Source organism: Aethalodelphis obliquidens, unplaced genomic scaffold (genome assembly GCF_003676395.1).
Source record: "Aethalodelphis obliquidens isolate GAN/ISIS:26980383/991018 unplaced genomic scaffold, ASM367639v1 scaffold11, whole genome shotgun sequence".
Lineage (NCBI taxonomy): Eukaryota > Metazoa > Chordata > Mammalia > Artiodactyla > Delphinidae > Aethalodelphis > Aethalodelphis obliquidens.
The window spans coordinates 13,459,152-13,481,925 of record NW_020837955.1 but is presented as its reverse complement, the minus strand read 5'-3'; the positions used below and the strand labels follow the sequence as shown (position 1 = coordinate 13,481,925).

Genomic DNA, 22,774 nt, shown 5'->3' with positions numbered 1-22,774 from the left:
TACCCTTCCCCCTCCCCGTGTCCTTAAGTCCATTCTCTAGTAGGTCTGCATCTTTATTCCTTTCTTGCCCCTAGGTTCTTCATGACTTTTTTTTTTTTTTTCAGATTCCATATATACGTGTTAGCATATGGTATTTGTTTTTCTCTTTCTAACTTACTTCACTCTGTATGACAGAGTCTAGGTCCATCCACCTCACTACAAATAACTCAATTTCGTTTCTTTTTATGGCTCAGCATATTTTTGATATTCATCCACGCTGTTCTGTGTATTAGTACTGTATTCCTTTTAATTGGTGAATAATGTTCCATTTATCTATGTGGATGGACATTTAGATTGTTTCCAGTTAGGTGCTACTATGAATAAAAACTACTATAAATATTCATTTCAAGTGTGGCTATCTGCATTCATTTCTCTTGGTAAATACCTAAGAGCAGAATTCCTAGATCATAATGTAAGTGCAGGTATATTTTTATAACAAAATGCTTTCCACTTTACTAGAGATTTAAGATACCATTCTGAATAAAAATTTGATAATCAGTTACTTGCATATACCATATTTTGGTTTATAAACTAAATCACAGAGGCAGTGATTTAGATACATGACTATGCAAGAAGAAACACATTTGAATATTACCATATCCAAATATGTCATAATAAGGTCCAGTTTTTGGAATTAGATTTTTTAATTATTTTCAACAGGCTAGGTGGAAAAGGTATGTGACAAACTTTCAAATTATACATTCTACTTCTTCTCTTCTGGAGTTAGATTCCTCAGGTATGTTGTAGCAGGGAGGAATAAAGGTTAAGATGTCTGTTTCAGGCCATAATGGAATAAGAGAGATCAGGTTTATCCTCTTGTCTTAATTAATTAGAAAAATTAGTTAAATATATTAAACAACAGTTTTAAAGATAATTGGACAACAGGCAGCACAAGACAGTGGTCCTTATGAGAAAGGAAATAAACAAGGAAACCCTGCAAATGCCTGACCTAACAGCCTGTTTCCAGGTCTCAGTGGTAGGAGAGAGTGCCAAAACAGAGCCCACCAGTCTTGCTGAGTTGAGGAAATAGAGTTTGAAGTTGGGGAGCCCAGGACAGCCAGAATTTGCATAACAGAGTACCAGAGAGAAGGGAGCTGCAGAGGCTTTGCCTGAACCCTGACCTATGCACGTGTGTAATTAAACTATGGTGGCCAGGGAAAGAAACACAAGAAATAGGCAGAACAATCTCAAAATCACACTGGACTGACCCGTCAAAGTAGAAAGACCTCCTAATAGACAGGGTATCAGATAGAGTCCTTAGGGTATTGCCTCAGTAGTAAGGATAAATTAGTCCTAAACTAAAGGCTGTTCTGGAAGCACCCTAACAATGCTTATATCAAAAGGATCAAACCAATTCCAAATAACTTAATTGCATACCAAACCAAAAAAATATTTAAAGGAATAAAAGAAAGTCCAATATCCAACCATGTAAAAATACAATAGCTGGTATCCAATAAAAATTACAAGGGATGCAAAGAAACAGGAAAATACAAACCATAATGAGAAAAAAAATCAATCAGCAGAAATGTCAGACAACAGGATTATAAATCAAGGACGATAAAACTGCTGCTATAAATATACTCAAGAAGGTAGAAGAAAGCAGGAGCATGATAAGAGAAACTCAAGATCCAAATCAAATGTCTACAGATGAAAATTTCTAAAATGATAAATTCCAAAGATGGGACTGACAGCAAACTACATACTGCAGAAGAAAAAAATATAAGTGAACTTTAAGATATAATATAAAACTATACAAAATGAAATAGAGAGAAAGAATTCCCCCCCAAAAAACACAAATGAGCTATGGGACATGGAAAAATATCAAGTAACACGTTTAATGGACATCTCAGAAGAAAGGAGGGAGGGCAGAACAAAAAACTGTTGAAGAAACGAAGGCTAAAATTTTTCCAAAATCGAAGCAAAACTATAAATGCACAGACACATTAAGCTCAATGACCCCAAACAGATGGAACATGAGAAAACCATACCAAAGCAACCATAATCTAATTTATGAAAATCACATAAAGGAAAGTCTTAAAAGCATTCAGAAAGTAAAAGAATTCACTGAAGGCTGAAGAAGTCAACAAAGACATGAAAGAAAGGAAAAAGCCTTACTCTTAAAGGATTATGTAGGTGAGGGACGTCCCTGGTGGTCCAGTGGTAAAGAATCCGCCTTCCAGGAACTTCCCTGGTGGCGCAGTGGTTAAGAATCTGCCTGCCAACGCAGGGGACACGGGTTCGATCCCTGGTCTGGGAAGATCCCACAGACTGCGGAGCAACTAAGCCTGTGTGCCACAACTATTCAAGCTCCCGTGCCTAGAGCCCATACTCCGCAACAAGAGAAGCCACTGCAATGAGAAACCCGCACACCACAATGAAGAGCAGCCCCGGCTCGCCTCAACTAGAGAAAGCTGGCACGCAGCAACAAAGACCCGATGCAGCCAATAAATATATATATATATATATATATATATATATATATATAAAAAAGAATCCACCTTCCAATGCAGGGGATACAGGTTCGATCCCTGGTCAGGGAATTAAGATTCCACATGCCACAGGGCAAGTAAGCCCGTGCACCACAACTAGAGAGCCCGCGTACTGCAACTACCAAGCCCGTGCTCTCTGGAGCTTGCATGCCACAATGAAGAACCTGCGTACTGCGACAAAAGATCACACGTGCCGCAACTAAGGCCCGACGTAGCTAAATAAATAAATATTTTTAAAAAGAATATATTCTTAATAACAGTAAACCAACTGGTTGACAGTCAGTAGTTGCATGGCATAAAAGGCAAAAATGACAGGGCTTCCCTGGTGGCGCAGTGGTTGAGAGTCCGCTGCCGATGCAGGGGACACGGGTTCCTGCCCCGGTCCCGGAAGATCCCACATGCCGCGGAGTAGCTGGGCCCGTGAGCCATGGTCGCTGAGCCTGTGCATCTGGAGCCTGTACTCCGCAACGGGAGAGGCCACAGCAGTGACAGGCCCGCGTACCGCAAAAAAAAAAAAAAAAAAGAAAAAAGAAAAAGGCAAAAAGGACAAATACATCATAAGTGCATATTAAATGTCAAGAAAAGAAAAATAACTGCTCTATCACGTGACGATAAGGCGGGGGAGTGTATTGGCAAAATAAGTGAAAAGGATTAAGCAGTACAAACCTTCAGTTATATAATAAATAAGCCACAACGATGTAATAAACAGCATAAGGAATATGGTCAATAATATTGCAATAACTTTATATTGGGAGGGTTGGTTACTAGATTTATTGTGATCATTTCACAATGTATGTAAATGTCAAATAATTATGTAGTAGTATAAGTAGACAAAAATATACTTATGCAGCGACTTTTCCAATTTTCAGTTTGTATTATTAAATCTGTATCGTTAAAGATATTATGCTATAATACAGAATATATACAATTCATACATTAATTTGGTAAAAAGATGAGGTAGACAAAAAAGTCACTTTTTTTTCCCCTGAAACATAATACTGTACATCAACTATGTTTCAATTAAAAAAAAAAAGATAAGGCAGAGGAAGGTTGAAATAGGAACAGATATAAAAAGCCAAGATTTTATGTTTCATACACTGGGTCATAGAGATTTCTAGAAAATATGCATAAAGCTTGGAGATCAACAATTTTTCCCTATTAGTGTTAGGATTCATCTCTGGGATTAAAAATAATTTTCCCTAACAAACCCATTTCTTTATCTAATTTCTTGGTATCTTTTAAATGAAATAATAATAAGAAAAATTAAAGTTTAAAATTCAAACAGTGTGCCTGATGATCACTAAAATACTTACGACGGTCGATCCTCAAGAATCAGGGCAGTGGTAGAGAGTGGCTCAAATTCAAAATTCTTTCGTCTTGAAGACTGAGGTGGTGGTTTACAGGTTCTCCCTGTTCGTGCTTCATATTCCTAGAGTAGACAAAAATATACATATGCAGCAACTAACTTTTCCAATTTGCAGTTTGCATTATTAAATCTGTATCATTAAAGATATTATGCTATAATAAGGTATACAATTCATACATTAATTTGGTAAAAAGATCAGGTAGACAAAAAAAGTCACTTTTCTCCCCCTGAAGCAATATAAACTATGAATTTATATTATATGTAAAGTATGAAAGTATGTTCAAAGAGGAGAAGATATAAATGTACTAGATTAATTAGGTAAGGTTTTAGAAAGATATTCCTGCTTACTTTCTATGATATCAGTTATCCAAGTCCAGCTTTTAATAATCTACAGCAGATAAGCCTACTTTCTAAACGTTCAGCCAAGATCAATGATGGAAATGTTGACACAAGAAATAGGTAATCCTGCTGTAATGCTCTGAAGATCTCTCTCAAGGGTGACACTGAACCTCTAATCAAACACCGGTTTTTGATTTCAACCTACTCTGAATCTAACTACTATAAATCTACCTACTTACTCTAAATTGAAACAATAATTCACCAACATATCTTATCCAAAAATATAGCCAAAGACTGTCAAATACTTCACTAAAATTAAAAGATTATTACTACAGTATTTTTCTCATTCAATTGAATTGATAATTCTCTTAAAAGAAGTGACGTTAATTTAACATGATATGTTTTTGGTGAACACATTTAAATTTCCACATTTGAGCATATTTTTCATAAATGTTCATAAGCTTCTGCTGAAATTTATTTCTAGAAATTTGCAAAAGATCAGTAACAAGATTATCGCTTGTAATTTCCAGAACCCACATTTTCCCTTTTCTAAAAAAAAAAAAAAGTCAAGCTAGTGTGTGATCATCTCCAGATAACAAATATATTTGCCATGACATTCTCAAAGATTACTCAGTGATTTCATGAGTAGATATGCGAGCCCACTGGCTTCTAGAGAAGACATTAATTTAAATGAAGAAAATTAAATGCACTTAAAGTGGTCAAATGTTTCACTTACTAACTAGCAGCTTTCCTACCATGGCCTATAATTCTTTTATTATTATTATCTCTTCTAACTCAAAGACTGTTTCTCCCTACCGAATCTGACAGTTAAAAATATGAACTGATGATTCCATCCCTCTTAAAAATCTGATAATCTTGTTGAAGATTCATCTTATTGATATCACATTTAAAAAGTTTATGTTGTCTTAGTCATTTTCTATAAACTTCAAGCTTACTTTATGGTTCCTGCCACTGTTTATAATGGTTTGTACTATTGTTTTATAACTGTCTTTAGTTTTACATCTCCCTTTCCATCTAATAAATCTATGCTGTTAATCTGAGAGTTCCTTTGCATGACTGCATTGGATTTTTAGAGACTTCTTTCTCAAATTATTTAGAACTGTGTATGTTCATTTTTATTAATTCCCATTTCAAAGAACTGCATAGCCTTTCAGTGTCAAAAGCCATGGGGTCACTCATTCCTTTTTCTCTTTCGAAATTTTCTTTCCTAATATCTAGGATATACATGTAATTATGATCAATGTTTCTTTTCTTCATTACAAACTCAAGTATAACAAATCCCCGTTCCCGCTAATGTTTTTCTTATTAAAAACCATAGAAGCTAAATACATATGAGGTTTGTTATCACTTAAACAGCACTTTGTTTTCCTACAATGTGACCAGGTCTCACTGCCAGACAGAATGCGATGAATACTATCCAATAAAGCATGTTCCATGCAAACAAATGCCAGCACATAGACAGCAAAATAAAACTTCTTTTTCTTTTTGAATTTTATTTATTTTTTTATACAACAGGTTCTTATTAGTTATCTATTTTATACATATTAGTGTATATATGTCAATCCCAATCTCCCAATTCATCCCACCCCCCAAAAAACTTCTAAATCAATATATTAATAATAGCTAGCATTTACTGTCACAATGTACCATGCACTGTTTTAAACACTTAACACATTTAATCCTTGAAACAACCTTGTGAGGCACCTAACTCACAGTAGAGGAAACTGAGGCACAAAGATGTGCAGTCACTTGCCAAAGGTCATAAATTGCAGGCAGGGTAGGCTCCAGAGCTTGGCCTTTTAATGATCTATTATCTTACTATGTATTAGCAGACAGTCAAGTAACCATCTATGACAATTTAAAATAATGAGATAGATGAAATCATTCAGTGAGAGGCTGATAGGGATCTTTAAAATGGGAAGATCGAGCTAACAATACCTCAATCACTGATCCATCTAAACATTATTTTAAAAGACCAGCACATAGTATGTGTTTCCTGATGCAATATGAAGTACATAGCATCATTCTTGAAGCATTCTTGCCAAAAGAAGAATCAAACAAATATGATTAAGCCTATAGAACTGTACTTGGGCTTCCCTGGTGGCACAGTGGTTGAGAGTCCGCCTGCCGATGCAGGGGATGCAGGTTTGTGCCCCGGTCCGGGAGGATCCCACATTGCTGCAGAGCGGCTGGGCCCGTGAGCCATGGCCGCTGGGCCTGCGCGTCTGGAGCCTGTGCTCCACAGCGGGAGAGGCCACAGCAGTGGGAGGCCCGCGTACCGCAAAAAAAAAAAAAAAAGAAGTGATAACCAAATAAGTCATATATGCTCAAGTTTACATAGAAAAATATTAAGGAATTTGAACTATAAGGGGTTTTCCTCTGGAGGCTTAGACTAGAAATGAAGTGCATTTGTCTTACTTTAAATTATTCAGTACTGTTTGACTTTTCTTGCAAGAAATAAAATAGCTTGTTTGTAAGAGAGATCATTTTATAGTCACGGTGGATAACTCACAAAGATTTTACTGAGGAGTTGGGATCAGAACTGGGGCAAAAATGATAGGTATTAATTACACAGACAGAAAGGATTGGAAAGAACATGCCAGGGGGAGCAAGTGAAGGCATGGATTAGGGAAACACATTAATCTCACTGAATATGAAAAAAGGATGAGAAATAAAGTACAGGCTAAATTATGGGGCCTTTCACTGGCAAAAATATTTGGAATTCATGATGAACAAAATGGAGAGCCACTGAAAGTCTGAACAAAAAATGAAAAGTCTTCTATTAAAAATTAACTAAATAAGTACACGTTTAATAAGAAAGGCAAGACAAAAGTACAAAAATATCATTTATTTATGTATCTACCTTACAAATGAGCTTTATACAGAATTGTCACTCAAATATTCTTCACATGAGAGAGGAAAGAAGCTGTATTCTAGTATTTTCTATCACAGATGCTTAGCATAAAAATGCTTTAAATTTCTAGAGAATAATTATTTTAAAAGCTTAAAACATGATATCAATCCATACTTATCTGAAAGTAGGATAGATTCATACATCTTTAATGACTTAAATATTTGCCAAATAACTTAAGGTGCTCTTCTAACATGATTAAAATTACAAATTATATTAGAAGTAGTAAAATATTAAATATCAGTATTTTCAAAATTTATCACAAAGTGATATCAAATACATTTAGGCAAATGTATCAGACTACAGGACTAATATTCCATATATTTAGCTAACTGTGGTCTCTGTTTGACCAAGAGGCTCACAGCACCAATCAGAGACTCCACTTCTCTACTACTCTCTCAGCTATGCCCTCCTCCATGTGTGGGCTTCATCTGGAGGTTGGCTTGCTGCTCAGAGAAATGACTGTAGCAAAGCCAGTTGTCACATCCTCATAGCATAACTTTCAAAGATCCTCTAGTTGCTCTTCCAATAATAACTCTCACAAAATACAAAGAAAGCATCCTTCCTGGAAGGTCCCAGGAAACACCCCATTCAACACGCAATCACAATGACCTGAAAAATAAGCTTTATCAATGAGTTAAAGTTAATTAGGGCCTATCCCTATAGGTGAGGAAAATCACATAATTCTTAGATGAGTCGAAGGCAATAGAGAGAGAAAATAGTGTTCAAGTTATTGATAAGTAGTTGATATATATAATAAGACTTCATTTAAAAATACAACCAAATAATATCTCATGGGAGAAATTCCTGAAGTCATTTTCACTTTAAATCCGTGTGGGTCATGTCATAAAAATCCCCTGTATATTCCTTCCATAGAAGTTTAATAAGGAACAAAAAATTGATAATTTTATAAGTTATAAAGAAACTTTACAATATTAAAAAGCAATTGGAAATATCATAGTCCAAGAAAATCAGTAAATAATGCTAGCTATAGCAAATCACTGTTTGAAAATATCACATCGATCTACCTCATTTCCTGCCAACAAAGGTCAGTTGTTGTTGTTTGGTTGGTTTATTTTTTGGCCATGTCGCGCGGCACGTGTGGTCTTAGTTTCCCAACCAGAGATTGAACCCAGGCCCTCGGCAGTGAAAGCGCATAGTACTAACCTCTGGACCGCCAGGGAATTCCAAAGGTCAGTTTTAACTGACTTATTTTCATGAGTTGTTGGGAGCTACCTACCAAAGGTTAAGAGGCATTTAGTTTTTCTTTTAACTTAGGGAACGTATTTTTATGGGGTATTGTAATGAAGCCTGTTTCTTTTTTTAATTTAACTTATTCTTCATCTTCCACTCAAAATATTGTTCTATGGAATGTTTACTTTAACTGGGGTAACTAGAACAGAAGGTGAAACCAGCGCTAGGGGCAGGCTGGCAAATATCTGTAGGATAATTTATTCTAGCTACTGTAAGAAAATTTGAGTCAAACAGGCAATTAACTCTAAGTCTGATCAAAAAGATGGTTGGCAATTGCTGTCATCTCCACAAGCATAAAGTAGAAAAAATTACTTGCAATTCCAAGGCAAAGAAATACTGGATTCACATAAACGAAAAAGATGTTTTTCCTGAAAATAATATCTTAGAAAAGAGAAAGCACATTTGCTTAACAACATCTCATTTTATGGGTGCTTTTTCTCTATTAATTTGAACAGCAAAGCACTATTTGGAGAAGGTGCATTACCCTGAAACTATCTCAGTCAACACTAGTTTGGAAGGTGACTTTTTTAAAAATAATTTTTAAAAATAAATTTATTTTATTTATTTATTTTTGGCTGCATTGGGTCTTCGTTGCTGCGCACAGGCTTTCTCTAGTTGCAGCAAGTGGGGGCTACTCTTCGTTGTGCTGCGCGGGCTTCTCACTGCTATGACTTCTTGTTGCAGAGCATGGGCTCTAGGCGCATCAGCTTCAGTAGTTGTGGCACGCGGGCTCACTAGTTGTGGCTTGCGGGCTCTAGAGCACAGGCTCAGTAGTGTGGTGCACGGGCTTGGTTGCTCCGTGGCATGTGGGATCTTCCTGGACCAGGGCTCGAACCCATGTCTCCTGTATTGGCAGGCAGATTCTTAACCACTGCGCCACCAGGGAAGCCCCTGGAAGGTGATTTTTTTTTTTTAATAGGTTTTTTTGTTGTGGCTTTGTTAAATTGGAGAAGGAAAGGAAGAAAATGGACATAAAGTAATGAAGGATTCCCGGAGGTATAACCATTCAGTTGCAAACTATCATAAAGAGCCTTTTAAACATTACCTTAAAGAACAATACAGGAAGAGATTAGGTTGTAGAGATCATAATTTTATACTTATAGAGCAAATAAAAGAAAAAATGTAATGCATCTGGAAACCTGTGGCTTGAGACAAAATTTTAGTAACAAGATAATACACTTAAAAAGCACTGTATCTCCTACAACTTTGACGAAAGTGAAGATGATGTGCTCTGGGGTTAAAGACCACAAAAGTGGTCTGAACATACCACTGAACATACTGACATCAAAGATGTATGCAAACAGATTCAAATAAAAAGGCACTATTTCTTAATATATTATTATATATGTGAATTGAATATGTAATTAGAAACAAGTAAGTATTTGGTTTTCATCTACATTCCTAAAACTAATACATACGTGTTGGACAAAAAAATTCTTCAGAAAGATAGGTAGATTCCCACTTCGTGGACTGGGTAATTCATACCAACTTCCTTGCTGAAAACAACCTCTGGGATCCCAAAGGGGTAACAAACAAGGTGAGCCTACCGATCATTCCATTATTATGCATGGGGGCAGTTCTGGACATCCAGTGCAGGAAGGGAAAACTTGAAGAAAGCCTGGCTGTTAGTTGGAATGGTCAATGGGGGCCAGAATTTGTGGGCCAGAGTAGCAGAAAAGCACTCCATTGAGAAAGAGCTCCAGAAATCTGCACAGGAGTCCTCTTGAGTCTTTAGCTGAATACCAAACTGCACATGTGTAAGGCGAAACACTACAAGGCTGGGCAAAAAACAACTTCTGGGGAAAGAACAATTACTGTGGATGGTAAGCAAAACATTTTCCAGAGCTCACCCATGGCTGAGAAGTATTCATATTCCCACCAACCAGAATGGAAAGTCTTCACTGAATACATAGGATATTCAGGAGAGACCTGAATGCTCAGACTCAACCGAAACTATGCAAGTCAGAAGACAATGGAAAAACCTTTAAATTGCTGGAAGAAAAAAAATAATAAAATAATGGGGGAAAAAGCCTGTTGATTTAGGATCCTATACCAAAAAAATATATCTATCTTTGAAAAATAAAAGCACAATAAAAATGTTTTCAGACAAACAAAACCTGAGAGAATCTGTTGTCCGTGGACCTGCTCTATATCTTAAAGGAAATCTTTCAGGCAGAAAGAATACATCATATGAAAACATGAATCTACACAAAGAAATAAAAAGCACCAAATATAGTAAATATGGGAAACATTTTAGAAAAGACATAAATAAGAGACAAAAATATAAAAGTCATTTTTAAAAGGATATCTGACTACTTAAAGCAAAAATAATACCAGTGTATTGAGGGGCTTACAGCACAAAATCAGAAGGGAGAGAAAGGCAGTATACTGTTGTAATGTTATTACATTATGCTCAAAGTGGTATAACATTATTTGAGCATAGATTGTGATAAAGATGAATATCATAAGCCCTACTGCAGCAGTTCTCAACAGTGTCCCAGAGATGGTTTCATGAGGTTTGCGAAGTCAAAACTATAGTCCTAATAGTGCTAATAGTTTGTCAATGTGTTGACATTAGCACTAATTTTGCTAAAGCAATATATATATTTTTTTGCGGTACGCGGGCCTCTCACTGTTGTGGCCTCTCCCGCTGCGGAGCACAGGCTCCGGACGCGCAGGCTCAGCGGCCATGGCTCATGGGCCCAGCCGCTCTGCGGCATGTGGGATCTTCCCGAACCGGGGCACGAACCTGTGTCCCCTGCATCGGCAGGCGGACTCTCAACCACTGCACCACCAGGGAAGCCCCTAAAGCAATATTGAATAAAACTGTTGATGCCCTAGCACAAATCAAGGCAGAGACACCAAACTGTACTACTAATCACTGTGTTCTTCATGACATGCACTCACAGTTTAAAAAAAAAAGGGGGGGGGAGGGGGGAAGGGATGGCCAATTTCACTTTTTAAGTGAATTAATAAATACTTCATCCTTTCAGTTTTAATTCTGGGTACAGTAGTAATTGACAAACAATCCCCATAAACAAGAACTCTTTGAGATCCTTCATACCCAGAATCCAAAGCAGTTGTAAAAATAAAACGTTTGAGAACTGTTGGCCAAGAGCAACCACTGAAAAACTAAAACAAAGGTATACTGAATAAGCTAACAGTGGAGATAAAATGGAGTACTAAAAAACTCATTTAATCCAAAAGAGGGCAGGAAATGAGATAAAAAGAAACAAAGACCAGATGGGACAATTTGAAAAGAAGTAGCAAGATAGTAAATTTAAAACAAGTCATACCAATAAATGACACTCCATTTAAAAAGAAGAGAGTATTAGACTGCCTACATAGACCCAAATATAAGCTACATACAAAAAAAACCACTTTAAATATGAAGATGGATAAAAAGTAAATGGATAGAAGAATAAATACCATGTAAACACTAAGTGAAAGCAAGCTTCAGTGGCTAAATTAAAGTTAGACAAAAACTTCATAATAAGAACCATTACCAGGGCAAAAAAGACATTACATTAATGGTAAAAAAGTCAATTCATTTAGAAGACATAAATACGAAGCTTCAAAACAAAAAGAGAAAAAAAAAAGCAAAAGGAGAAATAGCCAAGTAGATTATGGTGGACACTTTATTACTCCTCTCTCAGTAATTCACAGAACAAATAGAAAATCAGCAAAAGTATACAAGACTTGAACAACACTATCATCTAACATGACCTAATTGACATTTACACAACACTAACCCAACATCAGCAGAATATACACATTCTTTTCAAGGACACAAGGAACATTCCCTAAGACAAGCTATATCTAGGACATAAAATAAGTCTCAATATATTGAAAAAGACTAAAATTTCATAATGTATACTGTATGAGCATAATGGACTTAAATTAGAAATTATTTACAGAAACATCTAGGAAAATTCTAAAATATTTGAAAATTAAAACAACACACTTCCAAAGAATCATGACAAAAGAAATAAGAGAGAAAATATTTTGAATCAAATGAAAATGAAAATTCTGAAACTTGTAAAATGCAGCTAAAGCATAGAGGGAAATGTATAGCTTAATCCACATATTAAGAAGATAAAAGGTCTAAAATCAATGATCCACCTTAAAAAACTAGAAAAAACAAATTTGAACCAAGAGGAAAGTAAATAATAAAGACCAAAAATAAATGAGATAGAAACAGAGAAAGAGGTAAAAATCAGTGAAACAAAAGAGGTATACGGTTTTTTTTTTTTGTTTTTTTTTTTGTGGTATGCAGGCCTCTCACTGTTGTGGCCTCTCCCGTTGCGGAGCACAGGCTCCGGACGCGCAGGCTCAGTGGCCATGGCTCACGGGCCCAGCCGCTCCACAGCATGTGGGATCTTCCCGGACCGGGGCACAAACCCATGTCCCCTGCATCAGCAGGCGGACTCTCAACTACTGCGCCACCAGGGAAGCCCCCCGAGGTATACGTTTTTAAAGATCAGTAAAACTGATAACTTCTGGCAAAACTGATCAAGAAAAAAGAAGATACCATTTCTAAAATCAGGAATGTATTGAGAGACAATCTGTATCCATATCACATCACCAGTAGACATTAAAAGGATAAAAACAGAATATTAACAATTTTTTCCCAATAAATCCAACAACAGAGGTGAAATGTAAAAATCTCTTAAAAGATGTAAGTTAACCAAGTCTGACTCAAGAAAAAATAGAAAAAAAATAAACTCAAAATGGGTTAAAGACCTAAATGTAAGGCCAGACACTATAAAACTCTTGGAGGAAAACATAGGCAGAACACTCTATGACATAAATCACAGCAAGATCCTTTTTGACCCACCTCCTAGAGATATGGAAATAAAAACAAAAATAAACAAATGGGACCTAATGAAACTTAAAAGCTTTTGCACAGGAAGGAAAAGGAAACCATAAACAAGACAAAAAGACTAACCTCAGAATGGGAGAAAATATTTGCAAACGAAGCAACTGACAAAGGATTAATCTCCAAAATATACAAGCAGCCCATGCAGTTCAATATCAAAAAAACAAACAACCCAATCCAAAAATGGGCAGAAGCCCTAAATAGACATTTCTCCAAAGACATACAGATGGTCAACAAACACATGAAAAGATGCTCAACATCACTAAACATTAGAGAAATGCAAATCAAAACCACAATGAGGTATCACCTCACACGGGTCAGAATGGCCATCATCAACAAATCTAGAAACAATAAATGCTGGAGAGGGTGTAGAGAAAAGGGAACCCTCCTGCACTGTTGGTGGGAATGTAAATTGACAGCCACTATGGAGGTTCCTTAAAAAACTAAAAATAGAACTACCATATGACCAAGCAATCGCACTCCTGGGCATATACCCTAAGAAAACCATAATTCAAAAAGATACATGTACCACAATGTTCATTGTAGCACAGTTTACAATAGCCAGGATATGGAAACAACCTAAATGTCCATCGACAGATGAATGGATAAAGAAGATGTGGCACATATACAATGGAATATTACTCAGCCATAAAAAGGAACGAAATTGAGTTACTTGTAGTGAGGTGGATGGACCTAGAGTCTGTCATACAGAGTGAAGTAAATCAGAAAGAGAAAAACAAATACCGTATGCTAACGCAGATATATGGAATCTTAAAAAAACAGTACGGATGAACCTAGTGGCAGGGCAGGAATAAAGACGCAGATGTAGAGAACAGACTTGAGGATGCAGGGGGGGAATGGGAAGCTGGGACGAAGTGAGAGAGCAGCACTGACATATATACACTACCAAATGTGAAATGGATGGCTAGTGGGCAGATCAACTCGACACTTTGTGATGACCTAGAGGGCTGGGATAGGGAGGGTGGGAAGGAGGCTCAAGAGGGAGGGGATATGGGGATATATGTATACATACAGCTGATTCACTTTGTTCTATAGCAGAAACTAACACAACATTGTAAAGTAATTATACTCCAATCAAGATGTGGGGAAAAAAAGAAAAAATAGAAAATGTCATACCCCTATATCAATTAAATTTATAACTAAAAAGCTATTCAACAATAACAACGAAAGCCCCTGCATACTCGGTTTTTTAGGTGCAGCACGCGGGATCTTCAGGATTTTCATTGCAGCATGCGGGATCTACTTCCCTGATCAGGGATCGAAATTGGGCCCCCTGCATTAGGAGCGTGGAGTCTTAACCACTGGACCACCAGGGAAGTCTCCCCTGCATACCTGGTTTATGTCAGTAATTCTCAATTGGCGTAGACTTTGGCCCCAGGGAATATGTGGCAACATCTAGAGACATTTTTGGTTGCCACAACTGTGAGGGGATGCTACTGGCATCTACTGGGCAGAGGCCAGGGATGCTGCTAAATCCTTCACTGCACAGGAAAGGCCCCCAAGAACAAAAATTACAAGACCTAAAATATCAATAGCACTGAGGTTGAGAAATCTTGGCTTAGATAATTTCACTGTCAAGTTTCATCAAACATTTAAGGAAGAAAAAATACTAACTCTACACAAATTCTTTTAGAATGGAGACGAAGAAAAAAACTCTCAATTCATTCAATGATTTCAGCATTATCCCAATACCAAAATCAGACAAAGATATTAAAAGAAAATTACAGACCATTATCTCAAATGAAAATGGAAGCAAAAATCCTTAACAAAGTATTAGCATTTCAACTTCTGTTTTCTGCTCCAGCACGTAAGAAGCTTAAAAGCTGCCAACCCACTCCAATAAGTAAAAAGCTGAACAAACTAAAAAAATCAACAACTCTTCTTAGATTCCTCAGAGAAATGAGGTCACAGGGCAAACTGCTGCCCCAAAATTAGAGAAATAGGTGGATGTAGAGAATCACAACTTACCAGAGCAGAAACCTATGAAGAAACCTCTGTGGGAATCAATGCCAGGGTAGGAAAACCTGAACTGTAACTGACAAATTGCTAGAGGCTCAATGTCGACAGCTCTGAGCGCTAAGACTCCAAGAGATCCCAGACCCACATACTTTTTGCAAGTTTTACCTCCAGGAACTCTATCAGGTACTCACAGTGTATGTCAGAGAAAAATCTCCTTGTGCTTCCAGCAGTAGGAGGGGAAAAGGAACTTTTTTAAAAAAAGATTTAATTTTATTTATTTTTGGCTGTGTTGGGTCTTCATTGCTGCGTGTGGGCTTTCTCTAGTTGCAGCAAGCAACTAGAGAGAAAATGGAGTAGAAACATATTTGAAGGAATGATAACCAGGAATTTCTATACATTAATGTCAACACCAAACCACAGATCATGAAGTTCAGAACACAAAATTTGGCAGGAAACATGCCCAAATAACTATATGTAGGCATAACATATTTAAACTGCAGAAAATCAAAGATTGAAAAAAAAATCTTGAAAGAAGCCAGAGGTGAAAAAAATTCCTTCCCTATACAAAAGCAAAGATAACAATTACATTCAACTTCTCAGAAACCATACAAGCAAGGAGAGAGTACAGAGAAATATTTAAAGTGTTGAAAGAAAAAATGCAAAACCCTCAAATTCTGTACCCTATGAAATTATCCTTCAAAAAAAAAGAAGAAAAAAAGACTTTTCTAAACAAACAAAATATTGAGAGAATTTGTTGCCAACAGATCTGCCTTGCAAGATCTATTAAAAGAAGCTCTTCAGAGAGAGGGAAAATGACACGTCAGAAACTTTTACCTACATCTAGAAAGAAAGAGCATCAGAAAGAAATACATGAAGGTAAAATAAAAATTTTATTTTTATTATTCTTAACTGATCCAACAGATAACAGTTTGTTCAAAATAATAATGATATATTCAGTTACATATGTGTGTGTGTGTGTGTGTGTGTGTGTGTGTGTGAGAGCATGCTCATGTATAAGTGAAATGAATGACAGCAAAGACACAAGGGATGGAAGGAAGGAATTAGGAATATTTTGTTATTATAAAGTACTTACATTACACATGAAGTGGTAAATGTTATTTTAAAGTGGGCTTAGATTAGCTGTAAATGCATATTACAAACTCTAGGATGGAGGGAGGAAGGGAAAGGAGAGAGGGAGAGGGAAAGCAGACACAAACTACAAATATCATAAATGAAAGAGGGGACCTCACTACAGATCTGATGTACGTTAAAGTAATATTATGAACAATCAGATGCCCATAAATTTGATAACTTAGAGGAAATGGATAAATTCCTTAAAGACACAATCTGTTAAAACTCAGAGAAGAAAGAGACAATCTGAACAGTCCTGTTATCTATTTAAAAAATTGAATCAACAATTATACCCCCAATAAAGCTGGAAAAAATGAAAGGAAGAAGGGAGAAAGGAGGGAGAGAAGGAGGGAAGGAAGAAGGGAAAGAAGGAAGGAGGAAAGGAATTGTGTTGATGATTAATTACCTTCCAAAAGAGAAAGCAGTTTGGCTCAGATGGCTTCACCAGCAAATTTTAAGAAACATTTAAGGAAGAAATTATACCAATTCCCTATGATCTCTTCCAGAAGACAGAAGCAGAGGAATACTTCCTAATTCAATCAATGAAGCCAGCATTACCCTAATATTAAAACAGGCAAAGACATTAAAAGAAAACTACAGAACAAAACCTCTCAGAAACATAGCTGCTAACATCCTCAATGAAATATTTGCAAATCGAATGGATTATAAACCATGAACAAGTGGGATTTATCCCATGTCTGCAAGGCTGGCTCAACATCTGACAATTAATTAATGTAATCCATCACATCAATAAGCTAAGAAAGAAAAATCACAAGACCATATCAATACAGAAAAAGCATTTGACAAAATTCAACTCATTCATGACAAAAACCCTCATTAAAGAAGGAATATAGGGGTACTTCTCAACTTGATAAAGAACATCTACAAAAAACCTATAGCTAATATTATATCTAATGGTGAGAAACTCTAAGTTTTCTAAGATCAGGAACAAGGCAAGGATGTCCCCTCCCACCACTGCTTGTCAACATTGTATGGGAAGTCCTAGCTAATGCAACAAGACAAGGAAACACAAGGTATACTGATTGGAAAAGAAAACAATAAAACTGTTTTTGTTTTCAGATGCCATGGCTTGTCTGTGTAGAAAATCTGAAAGAACAGTCAAAAAAACTCCTGTAACTAATAAGCAATTACAGCAACGTTGCAGGATATTAGGAAAGTCAATTGCTTTCCTATATACCAGCTATAAAAAATGGAATTTGAAATTTAAAACACATTAATATTTCCATTAGCATCCCCCAAAATGAAATACTTAGATACAAATCTGACAAAATATATACAATATCTACATGAGGAAAATTACAAAACTCAGATAAAAGATACCAAAGAAGAACTAACTAAAGGAAGAGACAGTCCATGTTCATGGATAGGAAGAGTCAGTATTACCAAGATGTCAGTTCTTCCAAACTTGATCTACAAATTTAACACAATCCCAATCAAAATCCCAGCAAGTAACTTTGTGGATATTGACAAAGTGATCCTAAAGTTTATATGTAGAGGCAAAAGACCCAGAATAGCAAACTCAGTATTGAAGAAGAAGAATAAAGTTGGAGGACTGACACTACCCGACTTCAAGACTTACTGTAAAGCTACAGTAATCAATACAGGGCAGTGTTGACAAAATACTAGACAAAGAAGTCAGTGGAACAGAACAGACAGCCCAGAAACAGTTCCACATAAACACAGTTAACTGATCTTTGACAAAGGAGCAGAGGCAATAAAATGGAGCAAAGGTAGTCATTTCAACAAATGGCGTGGAGCAAGTGGACATCCACATGCAAAAAAATGGATCGAGACATAGAACTTACACTCTTCACAGATATTAACTCAAAATGGATTATAGACCTAAATGTAAAACAAAAAAAGTATAAAACTATAGAAGACAGGAGAAAACCTAGATTACTTTTGGTATGGTGATGACTTTATTTAGATACAACACCAAAGGCACAATCCATGAAAGAAATAATTGAGAAGCAGGGCTTGATAAAAATTAAAAACCTCTACTCTGTGAAAGACACTGTCAAGAGAATGAGAAGACCAGATATGGACTGGGAGGAAATACTTGCAAAAGATACATCTGATAAAGGACTGTTATACTAAATATACAAAGAACTCTTAAAACTCTATTGAGTTCTGTTTTTATTATTATAAGAAAATGAACGATCCAATTAAAAATGGCAAAAGGTCAGAAAAGACACCTCAGTAAATAACATACACAGATGACAAGTAAACATATGAAAATATGTTCTAATTCATGTTCATTCAGAATTGCAAATTAAAACAATCAGATATGACTACACACCTATTAAAATGGTCAAAATTCAAAACACTGACAGCACCAAATACTGGTGAAGATATGGAACAACAGGAATGCTCATTCATCGCTGGTGGGAATGCAAAATGGTACAGTCACTTTGGAAGACAGTTTGGCTGTTTCTTACAAAATTAAAATACCATATGATTCAGCAACCAGCCTCCTTGGTATTTACCCAAAAGAAATGAAAACTTACACCCACAAAAATACTTACACACAGATGTTTATAGGAGCTTTATTCACTGTTGATAAAACTTGGAAGTAACCAAGATGTACTTCAAATTGTTTTCTACATATGATGTTTCAAATATACATCCAGCACCCAAGCAAAGGTAACCAGGCACACACAGAGATAAAATAGCATCTGCTAACAAAAACTAGCAGAATCAATATTCAATATAAACAGACCTATAGAATTTCCAGACATTGGAATTATCAGACACAGGCTATAAAAACTATACTTACTATGTTTAAGGAGATAAAGGCCAAGCTTGAAATTTCAGCAGGGAACTGTAAACTGCAAAAAGTGATATAGCAGATTTGAAAAAGAAACAACCAGAAACACAAGAATTGAAAAACACAAAACTGACATTAAGAACTCAAGGTAAAGAGCTGAGGGATCTGTATTTTTAACACATTCCCTACATAATCCACTATGTTTGAGAACCAGAATCATAGACTACTACAATAAATCTTAATGTCCTTGTTTGCAAACCCACTCTTTTCTAATTTAACTTCTACAATGCCTCCAGAATTTTTCCAGTATATGAATTTGATGCCTCAGTGCCTTATTTAAAAGTATTTTGGTTAAAACCCAACTTTCTAACCTTGTGGCTAAGGACCTTCACCATCTACCCTACTTCCCTGAAATACTGACCTAAAATTGAGCTAAACAAGTCTGGTGCATTCCTGCTTGTTCATTCAATTTTCTCTATCTGGAATGTCTTTCCCCATCTTGTCTACCTGGTGAACTCCTACTAGTATACTTCATAACACAGAAACTGCATGTCATCCTGAGCAGAATTAATCACTCTTTCATCTCTACTCTCATACTTTGGTTCACAACTGTATTACAGCACTCACTACACTATATTAAAACCATATATGAACCTTCCCCCTCCTTCCTACAGTTATGCTAGAATAACTGAAAGGCTAGGACTTATATTTATCTATTTCCCAAGAACCTGAACCATGCTTATGGTATTATACACAGTCAATGTATGTTGCATAAATTACACATTCATTGAAATGAAAGCCAGACAATCTTCGAGAAGAATCTAGGATCAATTAAAGAATTTTGTCCTTCAAGTTCTACTAGAGAAAAGGTTTAGAGCTTGCTAACACGAGGTCACAGAGTAAGTTGGTCACAGAATGGTATCCTACCACATTCTGATGGCTTGGGCTCTGTATCTAAAGGGATTCACCAGAAAGAAGGTGTACTAGGAGGGAATATGAGAAAAGATCAGTCTATCGGTTCAAACGGAGGGTGGCAGGAGTCTTTGAACAGCTTCTTGAAGTAAAATATGGAGTCTTGGGAGAAGAAAGAATAGAATAGGAGCTTCTCTTTTAAAGACAATGTAAAAGCCAAAATAGCCTGATGTGTATACAGAGTGACTCAACTTTTGAGTTTCGGTGGACAGTGAGAACACTCTTCCTAAAGGGGTTAGTGCTTTATTCTTTTTGTTTTCTTTACCTAATTTAACCTTCTTTCTTAAGGCTCACACTTCTCCCCTCTCCCCGAAGCACAGGCCCAGAGCTGTTATAAAGTCCTCTCTCAATCTCCAGACCACACAAATTAACATTTATGAAATAAATTTATTCATACATAGGAAAGACATAATTTATCATTAACTATAAATAAGGAACACACATGCGGCTAGAAAGGTAATTATTCACTACCTTTTCAAGGTGACAATACCTTAGGTAAATAAAGGTGAAAAAACATGCAAGTGTGTTAACAGTTTTAAGGACTTATCAAAAACAAATTCTGAACATAGTCCAGCCCCTCCACAATTTAACAATGAAGGAAGTAGCTCATTTATTGCAGTGCTCACTCAAATTTTACACCAAAGGTATCCATATTTAAGCATAACTAAAACCAACAAACTGTTTTCAAGTATCCTAATGCTACATACACCAATAAAGTTAGTAACCAGAAAATTAAGCTCTACACTTGCAAAGTGTTATATATTTACTGCTCACAAAGCACGTGTATTCTAGTCCTTTCCACAGCGCTATTGTTCCTGAAGTTAACAATTCAAAATCAAAGGCTTAATTGAGCAGTGTGACCTATCCTACTTCTGGACAATTTGAAATACTCAGATTAAGAAATCAGTTAGTGCCTTAAAACTTTTTTCCTTGCCTGCCAAAAGATATCTGAAAGTGATTCAACCACGCAACTAAAACATCACTCAGAAAGACGAGTGATGAAAAACATGAAATATCATCTAAGTACTCCAATCTAATTTCCTCATAATGAAAAAGATGCCAATATAAAAACAGTGCCAAACAAAAAAATCACTTTCTACTGAAAGACTGTCAGTTTGACATAAATAGAGTATACTCAATCTAGTATGCAATCATGTTACAATTATACATAACATGGTGCATTTGAAATAATTCTCACTTGCAGTTTGGAGGTCATAAGACAAACTATGTAGCTGTATTCCAACTTCAGCCTATTAATTTAGAAAAACCAAAAACTTAGGTCAATTGAACTACCATATAACTGAAATACTATTTATAATTAATAGATGCAATTTTTAACATGGCTCACCAACTGGTTCAAATGGCCACAAGCAGGAATTTCACACCTGCAAGAGAACACATGTGATAATCCTCATAAAATAATATTATGAATATTCATGTGATTTGGGAATTTACTGTCAAGTTAAATGCCAAACTTGAGTCGGTCTGACTTTGTTATTACCCTAAAATGATGTTTATGTTTCTTTACTGTTAACATGGAAAGCACTAAAACTGATCAGACCTTTAATAAAATTTACAAGAATAAAACTTTAAAAAATATTTAACCTACAAGTATCTTTCACTTTTGGACTTCATATATCTCTGAAAAATCTATAGGTACAAAACACATAAAGTAAGGCAAAAAAAATTTATATATAGTAATATTTTGTTCGTGAAAAAAAAAACACCATATATGTAAAAATATAATACACACGTGAAAATAATTGTGTTTTCCATACAAAAATTGAATTTTAAAAGGCCTAAAAATATGAAGGCAAAGTAAAATGAGACATATCGCCCTATAATGTTTTATATTTTATAGAGAACATAATCGTGTTATTTGTGCAATTAACAATAGAGGAAAAAGATGGTAAGTCAAACACTACTTTACTCTATAGTTTGGTTTATAATCTTATAGGTGTCTCTCTACTAGAAAAAAATTCTGGCTCCCAAACATATACTCATCCTTAAGAATATGGCAACTGCTTTCTGAATATTTGCTTAATAAAATAATTATCCTATAAAATACTACTACTACTCTAATATTCTAACAAATTTTACTGTTTTGTTATTCAATAAGCAAGTGAGGCATCTTTAGGAAGGTCAAAGGAATCTATTTTTTCCTTAGTACTTCTAGCACTGCCTTACTGTTTCAGGCAGTTTTACACTGGAATACTAGCTATCTTCATTTTCTATAGGCTTAACAGCTTAAGACCTTATCCTAAAACATGACAGATGTGTCTTAACACTCTTCACGGCTTTACTCTTAACATCATTTTAAATTTCTCATTCCAAACATATAACACACATTTGAAAGGGGTAGATAGATGGTCAAGGATCTCAAATGTAGTTTTATATTGATAATATTTTACAGAGTTTAGAAATCAGGGCTGTAAAAAAATGTTTTCAAGTGGGAACAGAGACAGAAAGTTATAACTTTACCATTACCAATAAAAGAAAATCATGCCCACTTTTTTTTTTTTGCGGTACGTGGGCCTCTCACTGTTGTAGCCTCTCCCTTTGCGGAGCTCAGGCTCCAGACGCGCAGGCTCAGTGGCCATGGCTC

At 35.9% G+C, this 22,774-nt stretch overlaps 1 protein-coding gene across 3 annotated transcripts in view; it reads right to left on the bottom strand.

Annotated features, from left to right (window-relative positions):
- TBC1D12 (TBC1 domain family member 12) overlaps positions 1–22,774 on the bottom strand; it is a 95,191-nt gene that overhangs the window by 21,612 nt on the left and 50,805 nt on the right. For 2 of the 3 annotated variants that reach the window (XM_027112099.1, XM_027112098.1), the window contains exon 3: positions 3,842–3,957. In XM_027112099.1, coding sequence (XP_026967900.1) covers positions 3,842–3,957 — 116 coding nt within the window. Of the gene's footprint in view, positions 1–3,841; positions 3,958–19,206; positions 19,259–22,774 lie in introns of those variants that run through there. The other variant, XM_027112100.1, reaches the window with a different exon arrangement.